Raw genomic sequence first — 24,792 nt, forward strand, 5'->3', positions numbered from 1 at the left:
ACACAAAACATAACCCAGTCGGCCTACCGACGCATACTTGGAAGTTTGATTGATCCATCAGCTATTTCGGTGATTAACCCTCGCCCCGTTGGGGGGGGGCCATTTTGGCCCCCCCCCTGTGGTTTTTCCTAAATAGCAAGAAAACGGCGGCGCGCAGCGCCGCCAAATTTTCAGTACCTTCCCGGGCATCAATTTGACACCTTCACACCAAATTTCAAGTCTTAGGTCACCTTAGGTCAGGAGTTATTGAGGTCAAACTGAGGTCATGTTCGAGCAAAAATGAGCAAAAAACATGCAATCTTGAAACGCTCACCAAATCTACAGTTATCAAGCAATTTCAAAGTTCTTTATATGGTCTAGTAGACAAAAAGCGGCGCTACAAAACTGCTATCTCGGATTTTCAAAATTTTTGGTTTTTGACAAAAAAAAATTCAAAAAATTGATTTTTTTAGAAAAACTTTGAAAAAATCCAAAATGTTTCCGAATTTCGAAAAAAACCGGAATATATGTGATAGTCCCACCGCGCTTCTATATACATACCAAATTTCAGATCGATATCTCGTTTTTTGGCCAAGTTATAGCGAAAAAACTGTTCAAAAATGATGACGTCAAATTTTTGAACTCAATTTTTAGCAATTCTAGACCACGTACGGCAAAACAAAGACCACTATTGAACTCCCCGTGACGAGCTGCATCGATTCGATACCCACTTTATGCAAAAATATTAACTTTGAAATTTGACCTAATTTGACCTGACCTTGACCTGACCTTGACCTGACCTTGACCAAAACGTGATCTAAGCTGGCCCCAAAGGCTGCCTGACCCATATAATCACATTTGTCATGTAAAATGGACCATAAAACATGTATCACACGACACTTTCATATTGTGACCCCCCCGTGACCTGACCTCTGTGACCTGACCTGGTATCAGTGACCTCAAATAGCAAAATATGTGTTTGAAGAACATTTCCCCATCGATGATTTTCAATGAAATGCATTTTACTCGATTTTACAACGCATTTCTTGAAGTGCCTGTAAACGGTGAAAATTGGACCTTTGACCTGACCTGTGACGTCATCGGTTTGACCTAGGTCAACAAAATTGGGTCACAAGGTAGTTCCCCGTTGGGGCTATCCAACGCCGTTTACCGCTTGTCGCTATGTTGCGTGGTTCTCGAGATCTTAGGGGGGGCCAAAATGGCCCCCCCCCCCAACCGGGCGCGTTGCTCGGCAGAGCCCAACGGGGCGCGGGTTAATGAGTGTCACAACTCACGAGGATCCAGTTTGAAGAAGGCATTTTTCTTTGTCAAAATAGGTATACCTACAGAAATACTGGTACGTCGTGGGAAAATACTGATAGGAAAAAAATAATTACCCAAATAATAAAAACATGTTGAAATATTTCCACACATTACACGCTTTTATCGTCATCGACTACTGACCCGTTCGCTGAGTGCGTTGTATTTGATGCCCAGGTCATCTCTATCCGCCCGAGAGGCCGACAGCATGTCCTGCACAGAGGCTAGGTCACGCTGGAGCGCCGCGTTGGTCCGCTGGGAACAGAAGTCAAGGTCAGGTGGTGGTCCTGATAACACGGGTCAAAGTGAGATGATATGCCGCTGAGAATAGGGGTTCGGGTCGGATGGTGTGGTGATAGTAACAGAGCACAACAGATATCATCATGTGGGATGCAGTCTTTACTCAAAATAGACAGCTTGACAAGGTCTAAACCCGGCAACTAACGATGATGAGATGACCTATAGTTATCGTGAATTTAAGTCAAACATGTGTTTTTATTGTATTACATCAGATGCCGATAAAATGTATCTTACAGTTGTATCTATCTGTTATGTGTAAAAACTTAGTGAAAATAAATCGCTATCGGAGAGAGAATTTTCAGGGCACCAAACATCGGTCCCAAACCGGTACCAGCCGGCTAAAACCGGTAGCGCGCCGATACATTTTCCCCAAATACACATTGTCAGCAGAGCCGCGGCCGACTCGACTTTGGTTTCTGATAGTAAAAAGGCGGCCACAGCCGCGGCGGTTGCGGCAGCGTTCGGATAATTTCCATCGCAAACACGGTGCGGTGTGCAGAGTGCCGGCTGACGACAGAGGGGCCAACTTGGGGGCGGCAGGGGCCACCCAGGGGTGGAGGGGGCTGCACTGAGGGATGGAGAAACCACACTAGGGAGGGGGAGGGCGATATGGGACGGTGGAGAGTCGGTGGAGGACTATAGTGGGTCGGATAACAGGGAGTCAGTTGATCTGTGAGAGACAGAGGTCTATCGGGGGAATGACCCGTTCCTCCTGATCCGTTCGTCGAATCAGGAGGACGTTGGACCTGATAAAGGAGAGTACCTAGAGATTGCTATTGATGACTGGATAATGGATATTGAGATATGTCAACGACAAATGCATAGAAAAAAAAAATGGAATAAAACAGGTTGTATTTATCGGCCTGGATTTTTACCAGAAGTCACATGAGGGCTGCTGTCAACATCAGAGGTGTCCTCTAACCCGTACATGTTTATGTTCAGACAACAGCGCAGCGGCATTGGCAGGGTGGTGGTCGAAAACAACAGCAACATACTGTGGAATGTGGTGATAATACGAAGCTTTCATTTGCTCAGCTGCTCTCGAAAAAAAAAACATGGAAACCGTGGTACTTTTCAGACATATGCTTTATGGAAGTTTATGCCATAATTGAGAAAATGTTTTCCTTGGCGCTACGACTAGGCCTAGGGGATAAACCAGCCTTTACAGCAATGCGTACCGGTTCAGAAGCTCTCACCAGTGGCAGAAATTGATAGCGTCAGCGGTTAATTACGGAGCGAGCGAAGCGAGCGGAGTCTCATACTGAATTAAGGGAAAATCCTGAGTATGAGCGCCTGAGTATGAGCGTGGGGACGCTCTTCAAAAGCTAATATCTTAGGAACAGGACATCCGATTGACAAGCGGTCTTCTTTACTGAATGTCACTTGGACGTAAAAGTTCTGTGGTGTGATGGCCACCATGCGTTCTTGCCAACCACCGCACGTGGCGCGTGGTAAAGTTGGACATTTTTTAAGAACCCCCAAAATTGCAATAACGGCTCAATAACGGCACAACGGTTGGGCCGATTGAATTGAAACTTGGTACACAGTTAGGACTCCATCAGATAATTCATCTGCATGTGTTAAGGTTGGGGTGCTACAGCACGTGCGCACGTGCAGGGGGCGCTCCCAGATCTCGAGAACGGCTGGGCCGATTGCGCTCAAATTTGGTACACGGTTGGGGACCAGTTAGTAGGGTGCCGTGCAAAAGTCAGTTTGGACCCGCTTGCACGTGCGCACGTGCAGTGTGCCGCGTCCAGATCTCAAGAACGGCTAGGCCGATAGCGCTGAAATTTGGCACATCGCTAAAGACCGGTTAGTAGGGTGCAGTGCCCAAGTTAGTTGGAGGTACCCCCTCGCAATTTCGCACGTGCAAGGCCCATCCTCTCGCTCGCTCCGTTGGTCGCCCAGAAGGCGTTTTACTGGTTAATATGTCATATCACTTCAAAGGTCACAGGGAAAACTACCTTTGCATGAGGATCCTCGTCAAGGCTCGGCAATTTCACCAGACACACCCAGTCCTCACCTCCAGCCGGGCCACTCGGTCCGCCTCATCCATGTCTTCCTCGACGGGCGTCTCCCGGCGGCGGACTCCGTCCCGCGCCGCCCCCGCCCCCGCCGGCGGAGACTGGCCGCCCCCGCCCCCGCCCTGAGACAGGACAGCCTCGGCGCGGGCCAGCGGCGCCGGGCGGGCGGGCCGCGACTCGAGGGTGATTCGACCGGCGGCACCGCGCTCTGTGGGATCTGGGAGAGGTGAGGGGGGAGGTAGGTCAGCTGGAGGCACCGGAAAGAATGGGTGAAAAGACGAAAAAAGAGAATGAATAAGATAACTTTGGATGTAAAAAAATCTCACATCTTCTTAAACCAATAATTTTGACATGAAAATTAAATGCATTAGGCAAAATCCGGAAGGAATACAATAACGTTCTAAAGGTGACAATAAACGAAACAAGCATCCTAAGTCGAGCTGTAGGCACAGCTGTCATGAATCTCATCGATAAGTCAAGCACACTCCGAAATTACATCACGGGGTCGGCGGTATCGGAAAGAGCTACCTACACATTTGTTCCCAATTACACACAGGTTACGGTCATGAGGGTCAAGATGTGTTCATCCCAATGAAATGCGCAGTAGCTCTAAGAAAATTATCAATTATCTATTCCGACAGAACCCACCACCACCAGCGCAAGAGATGTCAGTGGATGTGTCGAGTGCACTGTTCATCCCATCCTTGCATCACTTTTCAACGTTTTTGGCAAACCGGCCGCTGACGAAGCTCTTTCAACAGCTGAGCGTGAAACACTTTACCGAGATGCGTGATCACTGACTGGACTGGCCACGTGATCGATACAAGGTCCAGAGAGCGTGGCAAAGGCTCAAGTGAACGGCGTAGTGGTTTTCTGTTCTTTTTTAGAAGTTGCGCTTGCGACGCATTAGAAAATTTATTGTTATTTGAACAACATATGCATTCATATGCATTATGGAGACAGCATTCGGAAAATGTGAGAAAATGTTATCCTTTAAATTAAAAGGATATCAGATCATGTTGTCGGTGAATGCTTATTTTTCGTTTTCTAGAAACACAGCACAATTACCTAACATAGCAATGCATAACTTCATTTTGCATTTTTACTCGTGCCTACCAACTAATGGCTGTAGCATTTCATTTCGGGAAGTTTGGCCAGTTTTCTCACAAAAAAAACACTATCAACTCAGTAATGCTAAAAGGCCCGTGCGTGTAGAACTCCTTCCAACTCCAAAACCGGAACGAACTAGCTTAGCGAAAGCTCTCCATCAAACGCATGACATTTATATTGCTCTGAATGGGTCCAGCAAGTACACTTGCGAATTAGGCCGCATGATGACGTCAGCCAGGTTGATAATGGTTATCATCATTTTGCAGAACGTGCGTAACGCGATACGGTGGTACACCTAGCTCAACAATCGATGCTGTGTTATCTCGGCGACTTGTTTCTCCAAAAGACTGAAGATACTGCGTCGATTCAGCTACGCAGCAGCAATAAATCGAAAACATCTCGTGACACGTGTCAATAAGGAACAGCCAGCCCCCGCCGAATTCTGCTGTCCTGTTGCTACAGATTCCGTTCAAACATCGAAGGTTAGCGTTAGCAACAACCAGACTCGCGTCGAAACAGCCACCCAGCAACTGACCCAATTCACCCCCCCCCCTCCCCGAACACTTTTGACCATCGATGTGTGATAAACACAACACCCTGTCGGCACTGTGACTCATGTGACCTGGCAGTCAGTAGCAGCCCGGAAACCACGAGCGACCTCCCAAAGTCACATTGACGGTGACATTGGAGAGTCTCCCAGCGATGTTTTCCATGTGGCGGCTCTCAGGCGCGGGGCCGAACCGGGTTGGTACGATATAATGTTTGCCAGCCACTGGGAGTTGCAGGAATGCGATTGATAAACAAAAACATCTGGAGAGGCTCTCGAAAGAAGCAAACAAGTTCAGAAGTCAAGATGATCGAAATAGAAACAAAATATCAATGTAAAACGGGCAGAGCAAAAGTATGTCATTTTGAACCGACCACTTTATGTACAAAAAGGTCGCTCGATTGTGATCCAGTGATAGCCTTGGTGATCTAGCATTGACCTCAGTGACCCATTGATGACCTCAGTGACCCAGTGATGACCTCAGTGGCTCAGCATTGACCTCGTTGACCCAGCACTGACCTCTGAAGGTGACCCGTCGGGACTCGTCCTGTTCTCCCAGTCTCCGGTAAGCAGAGTCCTCCTCCGCCGACCTTCCCGCCTTGGTTGGGTAACTGGGGTCGGCTCCCACCCGTACCGTGTGCTCCCTCTGCACAGGACAGCCGTCCGCGGCGGGGGGCGTGGCGTCTTCAGAGGCCTGCTCATGCAGCGGCCGCTTCACCTGCGGGCAGAGAGGCAGCTGTTATGGGAAACTGATCTCACAGAAAATATCTCATAAAAATAACCCGAGTGGAAATATTCGGCGATATTAAACTTCTCGGCCAGAGAACAGACACCCCAGGAATTTCAGACTATTCTGTCAGTTTTAGCCAGTCAGGGCGCCACCGAACACGTATTTCGTCACAGCATTGTGCGTGCGCCGTCCAGTGTCTACTTCGCGCGCTCTCGGGAAAGTCATCAAAAGGCAAACAGTCGATCACAACCAGCCCGCGTGTACGACTGCGTGATAGGGTGCCTCGGTGACTCATTTCCACACAGTGTGGAAAAATGGGAAAGTGAGTGTCCAAGTCCAGGGACCGGTCAGACAGACGGCCGGCGGTTACATCAGTCAGAGGTCACAGGTCGATCAGAGGTCGGCCGGGCGGCGCACAGGTCAGGGGGCAGCCGGGAAACTGACCCAGTCAGCAGTCGCAGATCAGATTCTGACAATTCGCTCGCCATACCGACCAGTCGCCAAGCGAGCGAAGATTGCCGTCGTCAGATCTAGCAACTGGATATAACTGGATATTTCCTGAGACTGATCAAAATTTTACATCGTCTAGCATGAGATTGATCGGCAATCAATGCGACTCACATCCGTGTTCTCTATCCTCAGGACGAACCTTAGCCAGGCGAAGTCAGTGAGGGGACCGGCCGTGCGCGGCTATGTGCGCACGTTAAACTTTGGACTCTAAAATTCTGCCATAGAACCGGAATTGCGCGATCGGAGGGTAGAGGGCAGGGTCAGCGCAACACGCTTCGCTTAGCGGGGGCTCTGTTCTTGTAAATCCTTCCAATCAAAAAGTTCGGACTAAATAAAAAAAAAAACTATCCTCATACTCGAGCATATTGCAATGTCCGGGATGATGGTCGCCTCATCAGACAACTGGTGAATGGTCCGCTACTTGGAGCATCGACCAACCCATCCGGGGTTACCGTTTGAGACTGGGCAGCCTGTCCTACCGGAGCACTTCCGTCACAATATGTGCCGGTTCAGCCACTGCGGCGAGGACGCCGGTGGTCGACAGTCCAATGTCTCACTAATTGTTTCATCCCACGGCCATGAAGTGGTCGTAATAAACGGAAATGGCATAACCTCCTCCCAAGGAAAACAAGATGCAACCAATAACAATAAAAGAGCTGTCAAAATGAAGTGGAAATTCATAATGTAGCGTAGCTCCTCGAACCTTCATCGGGTGGAAAAGGTGGGGAACATAAAGGCAAGCTAGGTTGCTTGATCACGTCAACAAAACCGTATGGTGGGAGGTCGAAGCTAACATGCAATAATAAGCCTCGTCTGTCTGATGTATGTAAGACTTAACGTAGGTATACCACGAGGGCGAGGGCAATAATAAACAACTAATATTAAAAGTTTCGGACGGCGATTGAAATCATCGAATCAAAATAGAAAACAGCTCGGCTGTGTCGTTTTCTCCGAGCTACTCCAAACAGAGACGACCCATCACGTCCTACATGACCACAGCATAGCAGCACAGTCGGCAGCCGGCAGTCTCCACGGCAACCGGCGTCCTCCGGAACGGAGGATCAGTGGTCCTTCGATAGCCAGCTGATCGACTGGCTGATGAAAACCAGCGTCCAATAAACACCAGAACCGGCAGCGACCGCCAGGACCGCCCCTGCCCCCGCCCCGGGCGACTGCCCCAGCGGTCACCGCGCCGCTCCTCGGGAGACTTCTCATGGCAGTGCGCAGTACGATGCATCTAAAGAACGACTGTCGGGACCCGAAAATGTCGGCTGGGAGAAGGCTACTGCATGCAACTTGAATGTTTTACGGTGTCCGTTTTTTTTTTCGTAAAGCGCAGGATGGATTGATATTACTGAAATTCATGCCTGATATCTGGCATCAATCTTCGTAGGATATGACTCACACCAATTGTGGTTGAAATAAGAGCGTCTAGCGTAGGTACGGTCAATATATTGACAAACTGTCTTACCAGAGATGCAAAAAAAAAGCTGACAATGTAGGCCTCAAAGCAGCACCTCAATGCTGAATACCGCCCTTATTTTTCTAATATAAGTAAATTTTCCCCAAATATCGGCCATCGGCGGCAGAACTTTGCCCTGGGGTAGACTCCTCCTTCTTGGATCAGTCAGTGTTCAGCTGATGTAAATAGGAGAGCACCGACCTTTGGACCTATGTTCAAACTGCGCAAGGCTTCGGACAGTCTGTACTGCATTACACGTCCATGACCCATCGTCCACTGTGCTACAAGCATAATTTTAGCACCACGTCCATGCAACCATTAACTTTTGCTCAACATTTTTAGCAACTCTTGCGTTGGAATTTCATACACCCGGAATTCTGGAGAAGTTATGACGTCGCAGTTCGGGGTAAACGGGTCACGTGAACTCAGCTCGACGGGGCGACTTTTGGACTCGGCGCGGTGGTCGGTCACTCGATAGGAGAGTGACGGTCACTCAGTAGGGGAGTGACGGTCACTCAATAGGGGAATGACGCGTCAATTTTGATAACGGACGGTCGGCCACTCGATTTAAAAGGCGCATGACGAGAGGAGAATGACGTACGAATACGACCGATCACTTCTGGATGACACGATCACACTGTTAGGGGATCGCTAACCAGTCGCGATGGAGGGATCAGGGGCGATTGGAACGGAGCATCAAGGATGTAGTCACATAAGACAGAATGGTCAAAGAATGACACCGCTCACGTAGGCATGAGGAGTACCCGCGACAGCGTGGCCGCAAATGACCAGTTGTATGCATCAGGTGGAAAATGTCAGTAGTCCATAATGCATAACAGAAAGTCCAGAAGATGACACACTTCAGGGTCGTATCTCTAGGAAGGTGACACATTCGGAGATGTAACAGATCGTTCAAAATTCACCAGAGCGGGGTACAGAAAACGAGAGCAGATGGAGCAGCTTCCCGGTAGCGGAACGGTTCCAAGTCTGACAGAAAACAGGACAAACTATTTCAGCCACCCAGTTACTAGCAAGCTTTGCGTCAACCGAAGGGATTTGAGCAGGAATTATGAGCCAAATCAACACTGATAAAACACTTAGAAACAGTAGCAGCTCACATATGTGTGTTCACATCAGCTTTGTAATACACTAATACAGACATGTGTTATCCACATTAAAACTGATTGTTTCAAAAGACTTTCATGTGATGTAAACACACATTTTGTCTACTGATGCCCCATAGAGGGTGATGTAACACGCTGTTTTGCGGTCATATTACCCTTTCTCTTTCCGGATGAGGTGTAAAATGTTACACCCATGCAAAGTTAAAGTTCCCTAAAGCCAGCGCCCAGTAGAGCATGCAAATGCAGGTCATAGAAAATGTTGCACTTTGCAGCTTGCGATTCAAAAAACAGGATTTCATTTAGACCATGGGTGACATTAAGTATAACAACATTACGCATAATCAAAAATGCGTAATCAGTCTGTGACAAGAGTGCTGAGACGAGCGTCTGGTCACCTGTCCTAGTTTTCAATCCAATAAATTGGTCTGATTAGGTCGCGACCAGCTGTTTGTCCCATTTCGTGCAAGTCGCCAGGGCACGTCCAGCCGTTGACCAGTTCAGCGCACCACCCCCGAGACCGCACTGGGACCACAACACCGGGCGTGCCTCCCTCTCCCTCCCGTCACTACCGAATCGATCGCTGGTGTCCACGTGCCGGTTCCACCCTCACCGCCGCCTAGCAACGGACGTCATGGATGCCTGAACAGATAAACACACGGCAACGCGGAGTGTGGCAACGGGGCCGGCGACATCAGCTGCACGTGGATAGGGTGCTGCAGAGGAGGTAGACCCATGGGTGATATCACCACCAGCAACACTGACAACATGTCGGGACAGAGTCGAAGCTGTACCTGGAGTTACTTTATTGGGGTTATTAATCAACGGATCGTACTGTTGATGAGTAAGGGTAGCGCTATCTAGAAAACGGTGTGCAATTACAAAAGATCCTGCCATACCGTATTGATTTCGACTTAGCACTAAACGCTTGATTAATTGCTAATTTGCTGACTGTGTTGGTATAGATGCAACCCTCCTATGTGAGCATTAACGAAAGTGCACTGCCTAGTATTTTGATCGGACAATGAGAAACAGGAAACTGGCATTTTTAACATGATAATAAAGCACATCACAGCCTCACTAAGCATTAGGAGTGGGGCACCACGGAGGCAGTTGATGAGACAAGTTTGATGCACCTGTATGTGGGATTATATAAAATGAAAGCAAGTGACTGCTAAGTACCTATACCCCGTTGAGCCCCTAGCTCGTGACCGAACCAAACGAAAAATAATGTTACACGTCGAAGTTTCGCTCACAAGTTGACAAATCACAGAGCAACTGAGAGGCCCAGACGGGAACGGCACCCCGATAAAAAGGCAAAGAAACGCCCCCGGCAATCGGTGTGGCCTCTTGTTTGTCAAAAATCTGTGGATGCATCTGCTGAGACAGAGGTCTGCGCAAAAACCGGCGAGTGGCGGTCGTGAGGCCCTCGGTTAGGGTGTCCGATAGGATATCGACAGCACAGCACTCCCACAGGGTCCTCTTGGCTGGCTGTGTTGACGGGTCACAAGTGAGATCTCAAGTATGGTGGGTGTGTCGCTTGAACAAATATTGCTTTGAAGGGTTGCTCAATGTCCAATGTTGTGGATGGTTTTATGTTGATAGCCGATCGTCAACAACTGATGCATTAGCAGATGGGTAAGTGATGCAGTTGCAGACAAAATGGATATACGTATTTTCTTTAACTGAGGCAGACCAAACATCACCGCCCGTTTCGTAGGTGAAAGGCTTCAAAGATAGCACATTATCGAAGAAAAAAGGCCGTCCAGTTAAAGTAAAAATGCTTTTAAGCAGTGAATCCCTAAGCCAACGTCTTCACCAGCAGTCCAATAAACGATTTATGTAAGCATGGGCCATGGAGCACACACTTTATATAACGTAGCGTCTAAGCTCCATTCAAAAGCCGTCTCCAAACGAAGGGTCACATGTTGTAAAACGGGTCCACGTCAAAACAGCTAGTGACTATTGAGCTAGTGACTTTTGAGCTAGTACAAAAGAGCTAGTGCTTCAAAACAGCTAGTGACAACACAGCTAGCGCCAAAATAGCTAGTAATGCAAAAAAGCTAGTGCATTAAATCAGCTAGTGTCTAAACAGCTAGCGTCACTATAGCTAGTAGAGCAAAATAGCTAGTGCTTCATTATAGCTAGTCATAAGCGTAGGAACCATGGGTGCAGTGGGTGCACTTGCACCCACAATAATTCTCCAGTGGGTGCAGACAATGTATTCTGCACCCACAATAATCTGGAACAAAAACCCCTTTTCTCATCAACACTACTTCCCATGCAGCACAACAAATTCAGGATATTTTGCCCACTTTCCACCTTTAGAAGCGTTTGCTACTGTGATGGTCTTCAAAACTTACATTTGCGCTCAAGTAAAAAAGGAAGCAACGGAACACATGTGATTGAACACATACCGATGACCCACTGTCAAAAGTTTTAGCCCGATACCTATCTTCGAAAATGGCTAAGTTAGCCGCATTTAGGTACTTTTTGCGGTAGTCAACATTGACATTATCAACGCTTCTAAATACACTTATCATCGGTAGGTACCTTTTCGACATGGTACACCCTCAAAGCTCACAAGGAGCCTCCGCTCGGGTGCCGCTCCCTACCCCCTCCCCCCCCCCGGCTTCACCGGCCATGGCTGGATTTCTGTACCCATGCACCCACAATGTTCCAGCCGTTCCTACGCCCATGTAGCTATAGAAATCGCTAGCGTCGACTAATAGCTAATAAGCAAAATAGCTTATTCGTAGAGCAGCTATTATAGATTCTTTCCCGACGAAGAGTCCCCACGGGTAGAAGGAGCAGAAGAGCACCGTAGTTTGACAAAATTATTTGGAATGCTAGGAGGGCAGAGGACGGGATCCCTAGGACAAGCAACAAATTAGAAGCGGGGCACCGGGGAATTAAAGAGATGGCATATCGCGGGAAATACATATTTACAGTCATAGATATCTTGCATTTTTGAAGCGAAGTGAATGGGAAGGGAACAGAGGTCCAACGAAATTGCTATTTTGACGACAGCTATTTCGTCACTAGCTGTCTTGAGGCACTAGCTCTTTATGCTTCACTAGCTACTTTGACGCTAGCTGTTTTGTCACTAGCTGTTTCTAAGCACTAGCTATTTTGCTTCACTAGCTATTTTGACGCTAGCTGTTTTGTCACTAGCTGTTTTGAGGCACTAGCTGTTTTGTACTAGTTCAAAAGTCACTAGCTCAAATATCACTAGCTATTCTGACGTGCACCCTTGTAAAACGTGACCGGATCGATGGATGAATGTAGGATGTGGTCACCGGCATGCCGTTACGTCATTTGAACCACGGGTCAACGTTCACTTGAACTTGGAGAACCTCTCTGATATCGGCGGTAATTTCAGGTGTGCCCACGAACTGGTCATGAGTAGGAACGGACTTTGCCCTCACCGATAGGAAGGTCGTACGTAGATCAAGTTTAGTTTGTTTGTTTGTTTCTGTCGCCACTCAGAGGGCTGTTCCGCTTCCCGGTGATTTAATCTACCGGATAGGACGTTACTATGGCTTCAACAAGTACTTGGAAGGTCCAACTCACACATTAGACGAAGTTATTCTGCCTCTGGTCTTTGGCTTGCCCCCTCTAAATGGTCCTATAATCCATAAAACAAACTTATCTCCAGTGTACCCTCTAGCAGCCCCACCTGTTTACTCACCCTCCCTCCGCGGTCAGTCACCCCGTCTCACCTGCAGCCCGATCCCCTCCTGCTCTGCCTGCTCCTCCTCTCGCTCTACCCGCTCGCTGCAGTCGGAGGACCGCGGTTGGTACGGCGGTGGTCGGTCCCGCTGCGGCGGCGGTACCGGCGGCGTACCGCCCAGCGGGTCGTGCTCGTGGTACGGTGGGGCCGGCCGGTACCTCAGCGCCGGTACCGGTACCCCTGGCGAAGGTACCGGTACCCCCGGCGGAGGCACAGGCGCCGCTGATATCCCCGGTACCGCTCCGGCCGCCTGCCAGACGCGCTGGCAGTGCCGCTGAGCCGCCCGCAGCTGGTCGGCGCCCACGGATAGACCGTCGTCGTTTTCGTCGTTGTCGTCGTCCGTCACCGCGTCGACGGTGTCGTCGGAGCTGGGGGAACTGTCGGCGCGGCCGTACATCCCTCCTCCTCCTCCCCCGCCGCCAACGACGGTTGTAGTTGCGAGGCGAGGAGTTCTCGGCAGGCTCGGCCGGCGGACCGGCGTCAGGTTTGTCTGAAGTTGAACCGCCGGACTTGTAGCGGGTTTCCGCTGGGAGACAGGCGAAGACACATCGCCGGTACGTTCCAGACAGACTGGATCGTCCGGGAGCATCAGACCCAGCACACTGCCGCGACTCCTCGGCTCGTTACCGCGAATTGCAGCCGCCGTGTCATGGTATCCACTCGTGATATCACGGTATCCGATCATGGTGTCACGGTATTCAGTCGTGGTGTCGCCTCCGACGGCTGGGAGACGGCCGAGGTTCGCTTCGTCCTGAGAACGCCCTCCGACGATTGCGCCGCCGTTATGCCTCTCGGCAGCTACAGACGGAGCACCTACAGGCTGGATCCATTCTTCCTCCATCTCTCTAGCCTCATGCGTCTCCACTTCGTGCCGGGTTTCATTTGTCGCTTCTCTCACATCCTCTTCCTCCACTCGTTCTCCGTGCCGCTCCGTGCCAGTCTGTACTGCCAGGTGGTGCAGTTCCTCCGTACTCCGGCCACTAGAGCGGTAGCCCTGGTCGGGCGACACGGGCGGATCGCGCTCCGCCTCCACCCTCTCTGCTCCCGCCGCCGACACACTCAGCACACTGCCCAGAAAGTCATCCAGAGAGGCGGCCGGAGGACCGGCACGGGCCGACGCTGGGCCCTCGGCGGCCGCGGAGCGATCGGAGCTGGACCCGCGCTTCCACCGCCAGCTCCAGCCGAGTCGGGTGCCAGACCCGGATCGGCGGCCTGACCGGAGCGTCTCCGTCGAGCCGGACCTCCTCCATGTCTCCTCTCGGTGAGACAGGTCCTCTGCCGAGCCGGCGGCGCCGCGCGCCAGACCTCCCCGTCGGTCCGAGCTCTCAGCGCCGGTCGGTGCGCGCGGACCCGGCGAGGAGGGTGCCTCGTAGAGCGTCTCACAGCTCTCCGCACGGCGCGGCGGGGTATCCCGAGTCTGCCGACGCCGGCGGAGGCTAAACCGATCACTGCGCCGCCGCGAGTCGTGTTTGATGTAGGAGAGACGCGGCTCCGGAGATGCCGCCCGCTGGATGTCCGTGAACGGGGCCGGAGCCTCGGCCCCGGCACTCTCCGAACGGTCCCTGTCCTTCCAGAATCGAGCGAATTTCTTCATGGCTGTGTGACTTCAGAAAATTCCGGTGATTCACATGCCTCTGATCAGCCCAGGCAGCTTTGCATGTCGTGATTTTTAATCCGTCTCAAACATTGGATTAACCCGAGCAACAGCGGTGTTGAATGAGGATCAGATGCTTGTTCCGACACTAATCCACCATTCCACGCTGCTCTGGTCAACAGGTGAATGGGTCACGAATTTTTTCACTCGCCGAAACCAAGCAAGTCAGTCGACCATTGAGCGACTGGCCGCCTCGGGCAGTCGAGCAAATGGGGGTCGACACGCCAGCTGGTCACTTTGGAGCTCCCCAGCGGCCCACTCCACCCAGCTCTATTGACCCTCAACCCACCATCGACCCCGGTCGTTGGTCGTTAACGTAGCTGTGAAACAGTCCACACAACGTTAACGCGGCGGAAACGACTCGCCAGGTTCGCTACGGCCAGAGGTGATGAAGTTATCCTGCAGCAGCGTTCAGTTCAGAGCTTCACGCCATGCGATGTTCCGTGTTTTATAATCACCAACCATCCGCTTTTCCACCGCTATTCACCAGCGTACACCACAATTCACTTATGCACCGTTCAACGTCATCACCAAAGAGTAATCGGAAGCCAGTCACCCAAATAAAATCCCTCTGGGCTCCAGCACTACTAGAATTCACCACTGTCCCTCAGTAACTGCCCCACAACACCAAACACCGTACAATCCTTCACTGGAGCACCTGTACCGTCCACCTCGCCGAGCCAGCACCGCGGCACCAACTGCACCCGGCTCCCCGGGGCCGCCCGACTGTCCCCGCAGACCGGCCGTCGGTGCCGACGAGGGGAGGGTGCCGCGTCGCAAGGGAGCGTACCAGTCACTGGCAGTGTCCCCTCGCGGCCGTCCGGCTGTATCGATACGGCAGGTGGGGAGAGACCGACTCGGCCGCGGTGCGGTAATTATTCGCTCAGACCGATCGGCGAGGTGGAATTCCAATGAGCGGAGACATGCGACAGGATCGGTCCCATACCGGAAGTCATCGAAGATGTATGAGTAAAATCGGAGGGGCGTGATTGAATAAGATTGACATCGACCGGGAAGGAAAACGACATAACGCGGCAAAGACGGGATCGGGAACAAATTTTCAGTTACCAAACATGATATTCATATCTGTCAAATATGCATAAAATCCGACTGACGATATATTATGTCGTCCAACATGGTATGTTTAAACACACCAAGAACGATAGGGAACATGGATAATACATAAGTACGTAGCAAGCTCCTTCAGTGGACTTTGGCGGGCAGAGTGAACAAAATACGTGCACGCCATGCCCACTGTTTATATCTGGTGCCCAGATCACTGACGCCAGTTCTGCAGCAGTGCAACATGGCATCGCTCTCCACGCTGAACTTTGAATCACGTGCGGCGGTGAACTGGACTTTGAACCGTTCTCCATCAGGGGAGCGACCTGTCACGGCCGATTGCAATCTCAAGACGGAGCCCGGCTTCGGCAGAAATTTGCAGATAGGTCGCGGTACGGAACCGCCCGTTTCAAAGAGCAGAGCGCAATGTGCAATGCGCATGTTCTGAAGGAGCGTTCGTAAGACGAACGCCTTAAACTGTCCATTATTGATCCGTTTCACCGTGTTCAATGTTCATTGTTCAATTCAAATCTACTACCACCTACTACTATTTCTTATGTAACGCAAGTCACGTTTTACGGTCTTTACGTCCATGTGAGAGTCCAAGAGGGTCGGTTCCTTCCGCTCCTCATTTTCCGCCCTCCCGCTAACATCTGCCCCTCCCCGCGTGGCTACCACCCGGCGCGTGCTTCACGAGCAGTGTGCGTACAATACCGACCTTTGGCCATTCCGCCAGTCCCCCCCCCTCCCCCCTATAGTCTGGCTCAGTCCGGTCCACACTCCACGGGCAGGGGTGCTGTGAGCTGTCCCCTCCCCTCCCCTCTCCACGACAGGACAGATTGCAGCAGTCGTGGAAGACAAGCGCCAGAGCCACGTCAGTTGACCCAGTAGTGAATGGCAACGGATAGAAGCATCGTTATGAGAATGCTACGCTGAGCACGTATTATAAATGCAGGGAGCAGCGCTCATGGATGCCGGGTTTTATAACAATTGCCACGACGAATAAGATAGTTGAAAAGAACTAATGTGGGGGATGCATTGCCGATGGATGCACATTGCACAAGTCGGCCCCGAGATAACCGACGTTAAATTATCAAATATAGTACATTTATCTACGCCTCAAGTTACCACCTCTCGGATCCGATAGCGTGGACGATGGAGCCGGGTCAAAACGGTCAAACTGGCGCTCACAGACGACCCTAGAGAGCGGAGACGTCTTTTTGCCACTCAGGAGACGTCTTTTTGTCACTCGTACTCGCATCTCCGACATTTCGTGAGAGCACTGCGTACCACATGGGTACATAGTGCGACACCTGTACCTGCTTCTCAGACCATGAAATTAGGCAATGATGTTCGGATAAATACCTATATGTATATATATAGGTCTCCAGGACTAAAATAAATGGAAATCAATCAAGAAAGCCCAACTTCAACACAAGTATCCAGATTCATCCATTGACATTGCAGATATTGATTCCCCCAGAACTCTGCACACTAGCCTTCTCAGTAACACTCTTCAACTCCTGCCGGGGAGGGAGAGGAGCGGTAATGTTCAGCGATTTGACCGCCTGGGAGGTCTCGGCTGAGAGCAGCATTACGTCACCCACCGCACCACTCACAGCCACAGCGACAATCTGTCACCGGGTGGTCAGCGCTGACCGCCGCCGTCTCAGCGCTGACCAGCTGACCTCTCAGCGCTGCTGGGGGTAGCGGGGCGGCGGCAGGGTGTTCCCAGTCCCGGTCACGTGCCGCTCGCACATGGCCCTCCCGAAAAACGTGGCCGACCGGGTGACGGTCAGAGGCCGTCCGTCATGACTCGAGAGACCACAAATATACCAACTCGCCGGCTGGACGGCGGTTATCGGCCGCGGTGGCACTGTCAGAGTCCCGGTGGCATGAGGTCATGATTCAGGGTCAGATGCCGGAGCGGGTATGGACACGGGTAAGAAACGGATATGGGCAACGTCTGGAGACGGAGGGGATGGAAAAAAAACGAAACATCCGATGGGACGAAAGTACCGACGGATGTTTCGGATGTACGACCGAGATAACATTTGGTTCTAATGCAGCGCAAGGTGTTTTCCGTAAAGACGATATAATCACCAGAATAAGTCGTTTTCTGTGCAGCCGTGACGATATATCATGTGTTGCTCAGTCGCTAGTGTGGTATCTGTACGAGCTGCAATACCGACCGTTATCAAACCATCATGAGATGCTATCCCGGTCACCGACTTGGTTAGGTCAGAGTTCCCGACGATAGTAGATTCCATATACGTCATCAGGCTCGATACCGCCGCTGTGACACTTCTCTCACAGAACACCCAAGCTGGTGATGATGATATGTATTTGGTCGCCTCCACTACAAGGTTACATGGCGAGCATACAACGCACTATGCACCAGCAGCCGTTCCGTGCTGCGTTTTATGAGCTAGTGACGAGTCACTACAGAGAGACACCGCCCACCCCACGCACGTCGTAGTAAAGCAGAATATATTAAAACATGGTAACAAGTCGAGTATCATAGAGCACATGGGGCCGCAGTCAACAATGTGCTGGCCAGTGGCCGCGAATCGCATTTTCGTGGAAATTAGCTCGCGCTCACTTGGCACAAGCAGAGTTTTGTTGGATGATCTGTCATCTTTCGCTCACAAACAGTCAGACACACGGTGAGATCTTTGGTAAATCGCCATCCACAGCGCAAGGTCGTCCTCACTTCATAGAATAAATGTGGCACACAACAGCGACATGGAAACACAAACACCCTCAGCGAGAACCTCACACACATGGCGAGTTAGAAAATAGCTCAAACATAACACAGCACCTGAACATAAGCTCAACTAAGCACCCGACACACCTATTATTGATATGACTTGCATCTTCAACCCCTTGCACAGCTCATGAGTTATGGAATTATGCCCCTCTGGGTGAAAAAAGAGAATGAGAGAAGCTCTTGAGCCCATCGAATGGCACGACGTGAAAGCGCGTTACTTTCAGCGCTATCGACAGAAGTATTCGGCGTCGCCCCAAACTGAAGACAAGGTCTGTTCAGAGCTGCGTTCGACCGTCACCCCGCAGCTCTCAGAGGCGTTGCTCCTCCTCGAGGCCAGCGAACCACTCCCCGGCGTCGCGGAACTGGCCCGACAGGAAGTCGAACTGGTCGACGGTGCGTCCGCCGCAGAGCAGGCCCCGCACCAGCCGCCACGGCAGCAGGACGTGGTTCCACAGCAGGAACGGCAGCGGGTCGCACAGCGAGAACACCGCCTCCCGGCCGCGCAGCAGCAGCTTGACGCTGCGCGCCAGCTCGGCGAGTAGCTGGCGCGGCTGCGGCAGCAGCTCGGCCAGCCGCATCAGCTGCGCGTAGCCGCTGTAGACGCAGAGCGGCCGGCGCGGCTCGGAGAAGACGTCCACAGCCGGCGGCTGCACGCCGTCCGCCAGCAGCGCCGACAGCACGCCCATCCGACCGTCCACGAACAACATGGACAGGTCGGCGCACGGCTTACAGAACACGGGCAGGTAGGTGGTGCGCCGGCCCTCCGGCACCGTCTTCAGGAAGCGGAAGGTGAACGCGCCGGACACCTCGCGCGGCAGCCGGCGGAAGAACTGCACCGCCCACTGCTCCATCTCCCGACTGCGCACCATGTGGAGGGTGCGTCCCTCGCGGCACGCCACGGAGGCCAGCACGCGGTTCTTGCGCACCACCACCGTCAGGAGGTACTGGTAGCCGGCGGTGAACTTAGCCACCACCCACGTGCTACCGGAGGCATCGCCAATGACGCCGTCGTACTTTTGCTGCGCCTCGGAGAGACTGCGCGGCATCGGCAGCCATTTGGACTCGTGCAGCCCGTTGGGTGCTGCCGTCTTCGCCATGAAGCGGCAGCCGTTGATGACGATCACGCCGCGCCGGTAGAGACCGGCCACGCGCGCCATGTCACGAACCTTGTAATACATCACCGTCTCCATGTTCATGCTCTCCACCAGCTCGTAGAACCGGTCCAGGCGCACAAAGTCGGCCACGTGCGGCAGCGGCACGCACAGACAGCTGACGCCAATCCGCGAGAGCTGGCTGGCCGCCGCCGACTCGGCCTCCACCTCCTTGGGCGCCGGCATCGGCAGGAAAAAGTCCACCCGGTAGTCGATGGCGATGCGGTGCAGTTCGCGCGCGTAGTGCTGCGGCGCTGTGCGCGGGCACGGCACCTGGATCACCCGGTCCACACAGGTGGAGTAGAACGCCAGCGTGGCCAGGCAGCTGCGCGGGCTCACCACCACCACCCGGAAGCCCTCCTTGCGGAGTGCGCGCGCCACGTGCAGTCCCTGCGGCCGGTGGCCGCCGCTGACCAGCACCGTACGCGTCATGTGGTACGGACCGGCCAGCGCGCTCCGTGAGCTCAGCCACAGCTCGTGCAGCCATTTGAGAGGCAGCGCGATGGACAGACAGGAGAGGCAGCCGACCAGCGCCGGCCACCAGGTGCAGGCGACCAGGCCGAGCAGTAGCGCGGTGCGGCCCAGCCGGCCGGCCGTCCGCCACAGCCACTCCCTGTGAGCGTCCTCCATCACCGGCAGATTGATGGCGCCGACGGGCTCAGCGATCGGGCATCGTACCCGCGCCCGCTCGGCAGACCCCGGCACACACGTGATGAGACCGGCACGACCCACTCGGAACACTCAGCCCGGCCTCCTCAGCTGACGGCGACGGCGGCGGACTGCCGAACGTCGCTGCCCGTCGGCGGTGTACCCGCGGACCAGCCAGCTGGCTGCCGGCGACCGCAGCGCCACCCCAACGGCGGCGGAGAAACAGCGAATTACTGAGGAGAGATCGAAGGAATGCATCCGGATCGCGAGATAGGAGGGTACGGGGAAAAACATGACCTAGTTGAACACGCTACTGAGAAAGCGACGAATGGAAGGCTGAGAAACATATTTGTCTCGAACAAACACCAGGGCAATGTCAACAGTCAAGTCAACAGTAAGTAGCGCAAACGCTCGCATTTGTTTTCAGCCAGCTCTATTTAATCAGACAGACCTCAGTCGTTTGCTTCAGGTGTTGTTTGAAAACATCAGCGTTCAAAACACAAGAAATCGGACCAAGTGAAACAGCTTGTCGAGTAAATACATCAATTTTCTTGATTGGCTATTGTGCACGATAAAACGAAAAGAATCGCGAGTAAAACACAGTAGAAGGATGAATAATAGCCTGTTGCTCATTTCTATCAGAAATAGAAATACCTGAAAACACAGTAGGTTTAACTTTGACGACGATTGACCCTCTCAAGTCAGCCCAATATTCTTCGGTAACGATTTCTAGTGGGCTACTGAACATTGCCCGCCGCTCCTCGGGGCTCGTTGCCACTTGGGAGCCAAGTTCATTATGACGGTTAATTTTCAGGGGCATGATTTTATTCGGACAGAAATGCTTGACATTCGCGATACACATCTTTCAACAGGCGCGGATACAAGGGGGGGGCCATGGGGGCCATGGCCCCCCCCTTGGCCGATTTTTTTCAAAAATAAAATAAAAAGTTAAAAAGTTAAAAAGCTGAAAAGGGGGCCTCCTGAAAATAAAGTGGCCGAAATCCGATGAGTTTTTTTTTTAACCTACCCACTTAGTTATTTCTTAGAAGACTAGCTGAGAAGACTTCTTTGTTAGAAGATTGGTAAAGCTTTTCATAACTTGGAGGTCTCTTATACTCACAGAGATGACCACTTTTACAGGGCCTCCTAACCTGCACAGAGGGCCTCCAAGCCTGCACAGATGTTGAGATGTTGCCTGAACAGCTAGATAAGCTCAATAGACGCAGTTTTTTTTGGGGGGGGCCCAACAAGTGGGAAGATGGGGCCTCCAACAGGTGGGATTATGGGGGGGGCCTCCTGGTTTCTAATGGCCCCTCCCTTGGATATTTTCTGGATCCGCCCCTGTCTTTCAACATAAGCAAAATTCAAGAAGTCCCGAAACTCAGCATGACAAATGCTCAGTAATCCCATCGCTAACAGCGGTAACCCATCGCAAAAACGGCTGCGTGATCTACGGCCTGGCACCTAACCCTTTGCCCCTGCCCTCCCCTCACCCTCCCCGCCGCGTCCTTCCATCTGACGGCCGCTGGACCAGCGGTGACATCAGAACGGGCACCGTCCACCGATCACCAATCACCGATCACCAGCGGGCGCGTCACGCCGCCGCCAGCAGCGAGCCGCGTGCAGCGCGCGTGCTCTAAACGGCCAAAGTCGCGCCGGCCGCCGTCACAGCCACCGGCCGTACCGGGGGTCTGTGTTTGGAACGATCGACTGCTGGGCTCAAAGGTCGAACGGCCGCCAACGTGCCGGCGAAGGCAGTGGGCAGCGGTGCAGCTTTGATGTGACGCGGGGACGAATCTGCTCGCGAGAGGACGGTGTATGATGGAAGCCTCGGGGCGGTTTCGGATCGTTTTTCAATAGGTGGATGTCAATCAACAGAAATCAGCAGCCGATAAGAAATTTTCAAATATAAATGGACCTTCAGTGGACTTTGGAAGACAATTTTAAAATAAATTAGTCGCTGCGTGTCCGAAGGGATCCCATTTGTTTCATACCCAGAAATAAGTGCTGGCATTTTATAAATCGTTATGCAAGGGATGTTTCAAAGTTAATCTTTCTCCAGAAGTAACTTGATTAAGTCTGCTCTCAAAAGGGGACGGAGCGCTAGAATAGGTATCATGTTCAGTTAAATCAGGGGTCGGCAAATGGTGGGGCATGCCCCCTTTGGGGGTAATGGCGCCCTTCGGCGGGGGGTAATGAGGGCCTCTGAGAAAGCCTCATCTTTTTTTAGAATTAATGGCTCCCTTGATGGGACAAACATCGCAACTGTTGTGCCCCAGGATTCAAAGATTAGTCGAGGTCAAACGCACAAAGCATGAACTGATTAGCTGGCGCATGCCAATTTTCATGTAGCTGCTCACCATTCCGTACAGTCGTGGAAAGTAACTGTCATGTACTAGCCGGCGCTCGTCTATTGGCGTCTTCACAGTCACTAACGCAAGGGAGAGGAGTCGTCCATTGCACCCTGACCTGAGCATCTCGGTCTCTGAGCTGGAGCTTTGCAGAAAAAATGAGCGTGTTGCCCGTGAAGATAAGCAGCCGCTGCTACCCAATTTAAAGGTCGTTGGTCATTGGGTGACCTTCCATAGGTCAATAACAACTGCCGAGTTAATTGTTATCGGGTCCTGCTGTAATTTCTTGAAGTGAGATTTTGTGGCCTGCCATGATCTCAAGAAAGATATCACAAATCAACGGTTATTCGGGTTAAGGTCATGCCATTTTCAGGACAGATAAAAATGATCGGCTCGATGGTACAGTTTTTTTCGTGATCCGACCCTTTTAACGTGGTCTATTCTCGAAAAATACCCGCTACCCCTATACGTATGGGGGTTAACCCGCGCCCCGCTGGGGCTCCTGGATTTCCACGCCCTGCTGGAGATGGAGGTTGAACACCCCCTATTAACCCGCGCACCGACGGGGGTCTGCGCCAACTTCGCACCGACGGGGGGGCGGATGACCGCCCCCCCCCCCCCCCTGAGATCTCGAGAACGAAGCAAGATAGCGACAAGCGGTAAACGGCATCGGATACGCACGGACAAGGTCTACAATTTTTACAAAGGTTATTTTCAGGTCAGGTCAAAGATGGCGTCACAGGGGTCGAAAAAGTCAAAATGGCGGCGCTAGATATGGAGAGTTTTTTTCTCGAATAAATTTCGAATTAGTCAAGATAGGAACAAACTAAGGGCGTCATCGTGATCCTCTTGTTAATCCGCATCGAATGATATATATGTTGACCTCGAAAGGTCAAGGTCAAAGGTTGACCTCAGGTCACGTGACATCGAGGTCATTATGTATATCATTCGATGCGTCTTGACCAGGTGAACACAATGAGACCATCCGCGCGGGCCCGCGGCTGTATCTTGTTCCTGTACGAGGTTATTGGCAAAAAAACCTTTGGTGACCTTTGATGACGTCACATGACCTTACAGCTGCCCAACAGCAAAACAGACCTCAAGGTAGTGAAGGTTGATCGTATATGAAGTCATGTATGGTATATGGGGCCATTCCGATCCGTTTTAGTGGTAAAAACAGGGAGTTGATTTTCCCCATTGACTTATAATGGGGAGGTCGCAAAGTTGACCTGACCTTAGGTCACCGACATCAAAATTCCGAGATATACAAATTGTAGCTACTAATGACCTAATAACATCCTGCGACTTTCAAAGGCCTCCGACATCTACTGTAGCTCTGGCACGGTGACAAAGTTGCAAAAAAGTGACTTGAGGTTGGGTCATTCAAAGTGACCTGGTGACCTGACCTTAAATGTTAGGAGGTTCAAACTTGCACACCATGTGTAAAACTGATGAGAAAATAGTCGTACCAAATTTCGTGGCGCCACGCGCCGCGGTTTTCCCGCTATCCGCGAAAAACCTCCCCCGCCCCCCCCCCCCCCCCCCCCCGTCAGTGCGCGTGTTAACTTGGCTCCTGGGTCACTAGCGAAACGCCGTAGTCGGCGATCGAAAGAGCGTAAGAAATGATGAAGAAAAACTATGGTCACCTTTTAGGTCAAATCAAAGGTCAGGTCAACCGAGGTCATCGAACGTAAAATTTCGCCAATTTCCAGGTCAACCTTTGACAATTTTCGACAAACTGGCCTATAGCTTAGGAAAGGATAGAGCTACAGCGCTGCGGAAAAACGCATTCGATAGCTCTCTTAACGTTCTTTCTGATGCCTGCCCTCAGATTCAACCGAAGATGGTTTAGCCTGCAGGAGACAAAAACTGTCAAAGTGTACGTTGCTTGCTGATAGTTTTTCTTAAATAACTTTTCACTCAAAACTTGCAAGAGCTCACTTTTATCAGCATCGTGATCCTCCCGTCGAGAAGCATCGAAGGTTTTGTTGCACATCAGTCGATCCGTATCGTCGAGCTGAACACATCTAAGGCATTTTCATCGCTCTGGGATGCCTTTATCAAAAGTTATAAGCGAATAGCTGTTAGATACCATTCATGACATGAAATCCGTCTTTACTGAGGTGAGGTCACTTGACGTGATCTGGTGACCTGACCTTGAGTGACTCTGGTCTGAAATATTCACAACATGTGCAGAAACGATGCATGACAAAATGTTCCAAAATGGTAGCGCTCCGTGCCAACGTTTTTGAGATATTTGCGAGAAACCGCAGGGGAGGGGGCCTGCGGTTTCTCGCAGATATGGTACCCAAAGAGTCAC

The 24,792-nt window shown here is 51.7% G+C and overlaps 1 protein-coding gene and 1 long non-coding RNA gene across 2 annotated transcripts in view; both read right to left on the reverse strand.

Moving 5' to 3' along the window:
* LOC122393051 (rootletin-like) overlaps nt 1-3,680 on the reverse strand; it is a 41,153-nt gene extending 37,473 nt beyond the window's left edge. Inside the window, exons 1-2 of the mRNA XM_043388634.1 lie at nt 3,623-3,680; nt 1,444-1,554 (exon numbers count right to left, since the gene is read on the reverse strand). Of these exons, the coding sequence (XP_043244569.1) occupies nt 1,444-1,554; nt 3,623-3,655 (144 nt within the window). The 5' untranslated portion in view covers nt 3,656-3,680. The remainder of the gene's footprint in view (nt 1-1,443; nt 1,555-3,622) is intronic.
* A 2,122-nt stretch (nt 3,681-5,802) lies between these two features.
* LOC122393050 overlaps nt 5,803-24,792 on the reverse strand; it is a 28,169-nt gene continuing 9,179 nt past the window's right edge. The window contains exon 3 of the long non-coding RNA XR_006258615.1: nt 5,803-5,998. This is a non-coding gene — a long non-coding RNA (uncharacterized LOC122393050). The remainder of the gene's footprint in view (nt 5,999-24,792) is intronic.

The sequence above is a fragment of the Amphibalanus amphitrite genome, unplaced genomic scaffold (assembly GCF_019059575.1).
Source record: "Amphibalanus amphitrite isolate SeventyFive unplaced genomic scaffold, NRLGWU_Aamphi_draft 000513F_arrow, whole genome shotgun sequence".
Taxonomy (NCBI): domain Eukaryota; kingdom Metazoa; phylum Arthropoda; class Thecostraca; order Balanomorpha; family Balanidae; genus Amphibalanus; species Amphibalanus amphitrite.